General features: G+C 34.9%; 1 protein-coding gene across 1 annotated transcript; it reads right to left on the minus strand.

Moving 5' to 3' along the window:
* Positions 1 to 1,173: 1,173 nt before the first annotated feature.
* Positions 1,174 to 8,913, minus strand: LOC113726553 (probable sphingolipid transporter spinster homolog 2). Its single transcript, XM_027250338.2, has 16 exons — positions 8,625 to 8,913; positions 7,808 to 7,939; positions 7,255 to 7,356; positions 6,363 to 6,467; positions 6,180 to 6,255; positions 6,010 to 6,084; positions 5,698 to 5,800; positions 5,556 to 5,621; positions 4,571 to 4,625; positions 4,303 to 4,397; positions 4,021 to 4,097; positions 3,729 to 3,842; positions 2,993 to 3,112; positions 2,469 to 2,597; positions 1,940 to 2,018; positions 1,174 to 1,561 (listed from the first exon to the last, which is right to left on the minus strand). The coding sequence occupies exons 1-16, from the start codon at positions 8,792 to 8,794 to the stop codon at positions 1,428 to 1,430; spliced, it is 1,632 nt and encodes a 543-aa protein (XP_027106139.1). The 5' UTR covers positions 8,795 to 8,913; the 3' UTR covers positions 1,174 to 1,427.
* Between the last annotated feature and the right edge of the window lie 369 nt (positions 8,914 to 9,282).

A 9,282-nucleotide genomic window follows, 5' to 3' on the forward strand; every position in this document is an offset into this window, starting at 1 on the left:
TGTATTTTCTAAAAAAAGAATTGAGCTCTCTCTCTCTATTTCTCTCTTCCCCTTCCGATCTTTCTATTTTTTTAATATTAATAAGATAGACAATGAAAAAGAAATTAATACTTTTGACTTTTTTTTTATACTAAAGAGGAGAAGAGCCACTCTAAATTTTTTATTGTTTTTATTATACAAAGAGGAAAGTATTTTCTTCTAAAGTTTTTTAACTTGCTAAGTTGGTTTAATGGTAGGTAAATTGCCTAAAAAATAATTCTATAAGGTAAATTGATAATGAGACTATAGTTTATGGGAGTAAAATGATAATAACTTGAAGGGCTAAACTTGTCTTTTTACTTTAATTAACAAATTCCGTTAAATTTGACCGTTAGTCGTGGGGGTAAAGTGACTAAAAGATAAAGTTAAGGGAGAAATTGATAGTGACACCGAACGTTAAGAGGGGTAAAGTGATAATAATCCTAAAATAAAAGATAAAAACGTTCAACCTCTTGGCCTTGTCAGTTATCCCGTCCAATCCGTGGTACAGTAAGAAGTCATTTCGACTTCAAAACCTTGAATTCGGTTAATAACGAGATAACACGTTTGGATTGCTATTTTAGGAGTTTTAGTAAAAATATATATGGTAACATGATATATATAAAATAAAAAGTTAATTGAAAAATACATTTAAAAAATCCGTAAAAATTTTTCTACAAAAAATCACAATTCAAACAAGGGTGATTAGTGACAAACACGAATACATTCTATCCATATTTGTACCAGACTTTTTTTGATAAGATTTTCATCCCAAGCAGCTTAGAATTGATTACATTCTATCCATATCTGTATCTAGACTTTTTGGATAATTGTCAGATATATTTTTTGATAACTTATCTAGAGTTTCATCTTTAACAGCTTAGGGTTGATGTATATATGAACAGTATATGTACTTACATCGTTGAATGTGTGACATTTAATCTTAATTTAAAATTTATTTTCTTTCAATTAAAATTTAAAATTCATTTTTTACACATGTAACATTCATTCTTTTAATTCAGATCAAATTTGGGTCTAAAGATTGAGCTCGACGAGAAAAAAAAAACAACGTTTGTTGAAAAAGTACTATCAAGTGTTGATATATATAATTACTACTTCCGTTTGTTGAAAAAAAAAAAAAGAAAAAAGACAATGTCAAGAAAATACGGGCTCAGCCCATTTTAGGCCCAACTAGCATCACCGTCGTGTTTTTTGAGTTTCTACAGATATGAGAAATTACAGCCAGAATTGGCATTATTGGAGCAATAGAAGCACCAAAATTTCAAGACAGCACTCCCGAAGAATGCTTCTAAACAAAGACTGACTTTGCATAATTTCTCTCAATTTTTCTTGAGGATAAGAATTTCAAGAATGTACATCTAATAAGACGCAGGACGTAGCAAAAAATGCTAAGGTTCGTGGGAAGCTGCGCTTGTTTCGGCCGTCTTGTCTTCGAGTAAAGGTGCTGTGTTAGCCCTGTCTGCAGCAGTAACTGGGTGTTGAGTGTCTTCATTAAATCTGTCGACGCTGCGAAGAAAGATACCTAAACAAAGCCAGAAGAAAACAAAGCAAAGCAGTTTAGCAGCGGCTGATGCTATATGGAATTTGAGTTTACCCAAAAACATAATTTTCATAACCTGATTTTTGGGATACCATGCAGAGAAAGTTCCATATATAGAAAATGAAGAACTTGTTCTATTGTTTCCACAATTTTCTAAATCATCTGTATCTTTTTACTGTCAGTCGCATATGGGATTTGGAGGACCAAAGGGACTAGCTCTAATGATGTTAATACCAACAGGAGAACACTTCGTGATGATCTTGGGCCTTACCACCAAGAATCACATCATCAATCTTTTTTTTTTGGTTTTTTTTTAGTTCTTTTCGATTCAATCAACAAGAAAACAAACTAAACACTCACCAATAAACCATATAGCAGACGCAATGAAGAATATTGAAGTTAGAACCAGCGCACTTATCCTCCAGTTTTGGACATGATCCTGCACAAAAAGATGTAATTGCTTAAGCGGACAACTCTTATCGATAGAAGAGTACCATATGAACCCAAGCTTAACAGAAGAATTCACTTCTTTCAATTACTGATTTAAAAAGGGGAGATTTTTGTTTCCTTACTTTGTATGTCATACTCATTTTTTCTTAATCAGCTCGCCTCCAGTTATACTAAACCAAATAAATCATGGGCGTTTCCTAAATTTAGGGCTTCACTCGACTTCTTCAGAAGACGTTAACTTTAGAGGCCATATTAGCTACTGACAGCCACAGAAACAGCAGCACATATTTGTGCAGTGATACTAACCCAACTTTACAAAAGTTGTAGGCTAAATAGGAGTTTTTTAAATAAAATTTTGCTAAATAATATTTACCATTTGACATCTACACCGGAAGACGAGTTATGCCCGTATTAGTTTAAACTAAAAAGACAAGCAGACCTGGACAAGTCCAACCAGAGGAGCAGAAGGTACATCCCCAAAGATGTGAATGGAGACGGTAGATATAGCCATAGATAACGGTCTCAAACTTGGATGCACACAATGTAGGCATACAAAATTCACAGGACCCTGCGTTAACATGAACAGAATGTTAAAAAGAATTTGTCTACATTAGTTAGAAACTCCAATGCTTCAATAGATGCTGTGAACAACTATTTCAGGGATACTACCCAACACATTCTACTATTTTAAAATAAACATGGTATGTAGAACTAGCCGATGCTTTTTGCAATATAGGAACAGAGGCTAAAGTTAGGAGATTTAATTAAAAAAATAAAAAGGAGAAGCCGATAACACTGAGAATCACTTAAGGGGACAGGACAGGCGTACGAGTATCAATAACACCTCAAAACTCGTTTCAGTAATTGATGCTTGTGCAGTGATCAATTGCATTGTACAAATTGATACAACTTAGAACATGGAATAAATACACCAGTGAAGTGAAGCCACTTCAGGAGAACTACCTGAGTGGCAAATATGAGCACTTCTCCAATTGCTAGAAAAGCCATGAAAGCATATAGACTCTTGAAACAAAAGGCAGCAAAGCAAAATATCCCCCCAGTGAAGGTTACTGCAGAGAGGAGCTGCAAAATAGATATAGATAATTCATTAGTAAGAACCAAAAAAAGCGCCAACACCAATTTTGAAAGAACCAAAATTCTAGGTATGCTTAATTCCCAACATGCCAGAGATGCCATTACCAAAGGAATGTAGGACAAAATATAAAGTCTAAGAAACTTCATTTCCTATGGACTTTACTAATAGCAACACCATTTGCACCTGAAAGAAGTAACAGTTTATGAAAATATGATAGACATATTATGAACAGTTTCACTCATTTCATAATAAAATTCACTTCTATAATCACTTTATGATTCCAAATGAACCAATCGAATTCTATCACAAGGAACCAAATTATTTTGACATTTTAACTTGTTTTTCTGATTATTATTGCAGAGAGAGAGAGAGAGAGAGAGGAATATAACATAATTTTCTGGATTGATATTCAGTTATCTCCAGTGCTTCATACTCTCTTCTCATTGTTAATGTTATTTTTCAAATTTAGCAAATTATAGTTGAATTACAAACACGAAAAGAAGAAAGGTATACAAATCTTTCTTTGTTATTTGACTGCATTATTAGAAGTCCAAGTAGTAAAATGAAATGTCCAACAAGTCTATCACTTGGAAGGATGTTTACCTTGAATGCATTTGGAATCGTGGAAGTCATACGATCCAGAAGGAAACCTCCTGCTACAGTGCCCAATACACCAGATACAACTGTCACACCTCCAAACATCAAATCTGCATTACTCTGTGATATAAGGTCACTTAATCAATTGTTTCCCAGAATATTTCTTTTTTTTTTTTTTGGAAAATAACTATAGAGAAAAGAACATGTCAAGAATAAGAATGAAGTAATAACATTATATGGTTCTGTTAAAAAAAATGTCCACATGCCATCATAACAGACAAAAGTGCTCAGAGCTTACCATATGATATAAGCCATAACCAGCCTTTGGTCCCCAATAGGAATATGAGCCTATGACAAAGTTATATGCGATGTAGCCTGCAAAAAGCCATTGACAATTAGTACGATACTGCTACACAACATCATGATAACGATATCATATATATCACATAACATCTTGCTGTAACTCTCTCTTTTCATTCTAAAAAGTGGACACAGCAGAAAAGTGATAATCCATTAAAATTATTCTATCATTATGCACAAAACTAGCAAACTTTAGAATAAAGCAAGGTAAATGATGTACCTAGAACATTCACAACATAAACCTTTTCTCCCAAAAGGGCTCTCATGTCTCGCAAAAATCTTGTAACTTGGTTCAAATTAGTACTTGCCTTTGACCTGTAACAGAGATAAAACAGAATCATGGAATGGTTTCATATACATTCTAGAACAGGAGTTCTAAATTTTTAATCACATCATCGTAAGCCCCACAGTTTAAGCACAAGACGAGTAAAAGTAAACAAGCATATGCCAGTAAATCCATAATAGCCAGGGCAAGAAAAACATCTCACCTGGATAATTGAGAGTTTTGTTTGACGAACTCTCCTGTCAAAGATAGTTCACCACCTTTAACAAATAAAAAACCTAACTCAGAATACATAGCCAGATGAAATAACTACGCCGACAAAGAAATCCATGCAAAACAACGCTTGGATAAAGTAGAAATGAAAACCTGCACTTCTAAACATCATGATTTACAGATCATACTGACTATAATTTGAAGATTACAGCTGGAATTGAGCAAAATATGAAACTGTTCACTTCCTAAAGTCACTAAAAAAGTTCAAACCAACTAAGAAACCCAACAGGTGCAAACTCCCAACAAGTGCAAACTTGAGCGAAGCAGAAAATTTTGGTTAATCATCAAAAAATGGTCATCGGAGTTTGAAACTAGATGAACACATGACAGCAGCTAGAAGATAATATCAAGCTCACATTTTCTTCCCTTGCTTGGTAATGATTTTGGCATGAAAAAGCAACATGACATTGAGTTCAGATGGCAGTTAAAAGCACACAGTATCCTAGGGGCCTCCTTCCATACAACTGTAAAAAAGCTCTAGCATATCATGTCTTAAAACTTGATGTAGAATTCTTGGTAAAGACTGCTTAAACAATCAAAAGGAAGTCAGTAAACTAGTGGTGCAAAATAGCTCAAAAGAAGCCATTGAAAGGAGAAATTCTCTATGTCCCTGCAAGGATGTGAAGGTACTTACAAGATGTTTATTAACATTTTAATTCGACATCCTTGTCAAGTAACTTGAGTTTCTGGCTACAATCTTTGCCAAAATAATTCTTTTATATAATCTTAGTTGTTTCAACAAAATTTTTGCGTAAAAAATGAACCAAATGATTGCAGCTTATTAAATGTCTATGATTTCCATCTGGGAATAAATAAAGTGCTACCACATGATGTTTTTGATGATAGTTCGAACACACACAAATAAGTTCATAAAGCAATATGAATTTACTAGTGAAGCATATTGCTGCATGCAACACCTTGATTATCTGAAGCAGCTGTCTCTACAGTGGTCAATGCTTTTCTGGATCCAGCTGGAGCAAAACCTGTACCATCACACATTGAGAATAGCTGTAATGGCAATAAGCTTCAGATTGAAACCACATCTAACCAGATTTGCACCTTTTAGCTGCAATGGTTTTGTCAGAAAACCTAAGACAGCAAAAGGAAGCATCAAAATTGCTTCAATCCAGAATGCATAACGCCAGCTGAGTTGATTTCCAACCTATGGGACCAAGAAAAGCTGACTTCATTTCACCTCTAATAAGTGATACAGTGTGTTAGATGTGAATAAACCAATAGTAATCAGGTCTCATTCAAAAACACACACTTGCGTTCACTTTCCTCACAAAATTTCGAAATGCAAAATTACTTAACATAAAACATTTTCTGCCATGAAGAATGTAATTTTTGAAAAAACAAATTAAGGCTTACCACTCCACCAAAGACATAGCCAACAGCAGTACCAACGGGTATGCACATGTAAAATATACCAAGCCAAGCATTTTTCTGATTTACAAAAAAGTGAATTTAAGATCATTAAAATACTAGTAAAACAACTTCCAAGGTTAAATGTCCTTAGCTGAAAAACAGAGTAATTAAACCTGAGCAGCAGGGGCATTATCATCTATGAAAGGGGCTGCAAGACTTACAAAAGAAGCCTCACCAACACCAACAAACCTAAAATAGGGGGAAAAATATTTTATTGAAAGAAAAAGAGCCAAAATCCATGAGCAAAAGAGAACCAGGATACCGAACGCTTCAGTTATTCTAAGCTTTCAACTTACATGCGACAGATAGAAATTGACCAAAAATCGATGGAAAAACCACAACCAGCAACGGCAATTGTCCAGACGGACAAACCAACTCCAATAAGTCTAAATGGATTAACACTGCAAGTTCATAAATAAACAAGAGGGGTCAAAGAAGAACACAATGAGAGGCAATTTCAAACTTTTAACATGTACAAATGGCAAACTTTTATGCTTTTACTCAATGCTGCTTAGTAAAATGGAAAATAAGACAAGAAATAATTCTTCACATTAGTATTCTCCAACTTGAGATAGCTGGAACTATATATTTCCTAATCCAAAACTGGATTGCTATTTCATTGTTATCAGCATCTACGCTCAGTCAGATGGACACAAACAAAGGGCGACAAAAACATAGAGCCCAAAGATGACTACTAAAGTTGCCACTAGGCAAGTGCAAGCAAAATGATTGAAACATAGACTACAACATTCCAGAGAATTACCAAGATTTAGCAATAAAAACCAAATACATGTGATGACATTTAGCAAAAGTTTATATATTATCATGAAGAATAGAAATATTTTTCCCTTTTTCCTGGGGCAATGTTCCTCAAATAAAAGCCAGTTAACTTAAATTTTACAACACCAATTACAGTTCATCGACGAAGATGACACTTCATCCAGTAATTATTATATATTCTGTATAAGGTTATCCAAAAAGATTCAGAAGCCAGAAATTATTCCATCAAGAATCATTTTTACTCAACCTTTATAATTTTGCATTTATGGCTTTCTTTCCCCATATCAAAATTTCTTATGCAGTTTCAAGGCCAAATAATAGCTAGGTTCCTTCTAGTGAAAGGATAGAAAGAGAAGTTCATAATATCAGGACCACAGCGGACAGAGAAGTGATGCATCTCCACTATACCTCTTGGCTAAGGATGCAAATATTGGAGATGCCACAAGGAGTCCAACCATGAAAGCTGATGATAAAACACCATCCTGAAAGTTGTTCAAGTTGAAATCGCCCCTGTATTGTGTAAGATACTTAAAATAAATCAAACCATTTAAGAATCAACTGCCAACGTTTGATGACATTATGGGTGTGTAATTTAAAGAAAATATAAGGAACTATCAGCAAACCCAAGACAACTCCTGGGCAAATTCCATGGAGGGGTGTCTCCCTTATACCACCCCACTATAACCATACACCTAATGCCCCCGTTTTAAAGTGCTCCTTCCAACTGCAGTGTATGCCTTCCAGAATAAATGTGCTTTTTATTCTATCTAATTAATGCAATGTGGTATAACTAATGTATAATGGAGCCTCCGCACCTAAAGGTTATCCCCAGTACTGGAATTAAGTGAAAGGAGTGACCAATGACAATGACAGTAAACAAATTGCTCGAACTAACCACGTGCTGAACATGATATATCTTGTCTGTGTTGTAGTTTAAAAAGAAGTAAAGTCAACTGCTTACTGAATTCCACTACCAGCAGAACATGTACCACTTTTTGTGCAAGTTCTGCGACTTCCATTCACACCATTACTCGCTATGGCTCCACGATCCAAGTAATTTAACATGTTAATCACAGAAAATATCACAAGCACCCTGCAAAACACCAACAGTTTCCAATTCAGACCATTATCAAGTAAGTTGCTTATGCAATATAGAAGATCTCTCAACATTTTAATAATTGTTAGGAACCACTTCTGCGTACATAAACCCATTTAAAACTAATCGCAGCTCCAGAGTGGATTATAACTCTACTTAAAAAGTGATTAGAACTAGAACCCACTGTACTGAATTCCCCATCCCTCAAAGGACTAAAAACCCAAACCACACACGAATGATCGTAGTCAAAAGCATAATCCTTTATGTTGTTTAAAGTCAGATACCACCAAATATGCAAGCAACACCCCCCCCCCCCAAAAAAAACAAAAATTGAATCTTTTAGAACAAATGGCTTACTTCCAGCATACTTCGCCAGCTAATTTAAGGTAAAAATGTTTCTTGATGAGTCAAAAGCTAAGCACACGAACAGCCCATCAAAATTCTACTCAAATTTTCTCCAAAAAAAAGAGAAAAAAACTGATTTATAGAAAATGGAGCGAAAAAATCACTCATTTTTCGCAGACCAATTTGGCATAAGATTGCATATCTCAGTTTCCCTTGGCACTTACTTCGAATTTCCCAGAGATCCACAAGAGAAAAGGGAACAAGGGGGAAAAAGAAAAGTATCTTTGGCGCACTTTAGCAGTTAGGAATAGCTTCCAAGAAAAACTAAAAAAAGTACCTTCTGGGAGTAAACCATGATGATTTGGGAGGTGAAGATAAAGCCATTGGAGCTACGGCCGTTGCTGGAGTAGTGGAAACCTCAATAACAGTTGAAGGATTTGGATTTAAGGTTGGGTCAGATATTTGCAGGGGCTTTGGCTCTTCCTCTTTCTTCTTTTCTTCTCCCATTAAAGATGAGAAAATTTTAACGGTAAATAATTAAATATATTTATTACTCTTTTGACGCAGACGTAATTATTAAGGGACGTTGACTGGTAGTTTGGTTGGAAGTTGGAACTCGGAAGAGAACTCTTCCAACAAGTCTCCGCTTCGGCCAGCCACAGCCACAGCAACAGCCCAGCTTCCGCTGCTTGTCCTTCTTTTTCACCGCTCTGTGTTTTAAAAAAAGGGTTTTTCTTCCCGGTTGAAATTTGCTTTGCAAAATGATAATTGCTGATTGAGGATTTATCGTTCGTTACGATTTTTTGGATTCGGTTTCTATGGCGATTATCTTGGTATTCAAAATTAGAGGACTTATCCGCATTTTTATCTTCCATTAATTTTTTTTTTGGCATTAACAATTATTTATACAGCTCAAAGTTTCACCTTGTGTAAAATTCCCATTGCACCCTTGATGGTTTTTTCTTTTTTTTTTTTTAAGCAATTGGAAATGTAAA

Source organism: Coffea arabica, chromosome 2c, assembly GCF_036785885.1.
Source record: "Coffea arabica cultivar ET-39 chromosome 2c, Coffea Arabica ET-39 HiFi, whole genome shotgun sequence".
In the NCBI taxonomy this organism is placed as follows: Eukaryota; Viridiplantae; Streptophyta; class Magnoliopsida; order Gentianales; family Rubiaceae; genus Coffea; species Coffea arabica.

Bases quoted from the DNA above. Each gene is read 5' to 3' on its own strand.
- LOC113726553 (XM_027250338.2), bottom strand. From the start codon at position 8,794: ATGGGAGAAGAAAAGAAGAAAGAGGAAGAGCCAAAGCCCCTGCAAATA. The intron at 7,940-8,624 runs GTACTTTTTTTA...GGTGTTTTGCAG, and splicing joins TCATGGTTTACTCCCAGAAG to GGTGCTTGTGATATTTTCTG. The intron at 6,256-6,362 runs GTAAGTTGAAAG...CCCCTATTTTAG, and splicing joins TCAATTTCTATCTGTCGCAT to GTTTGTTGGTGTTGGTGAGG.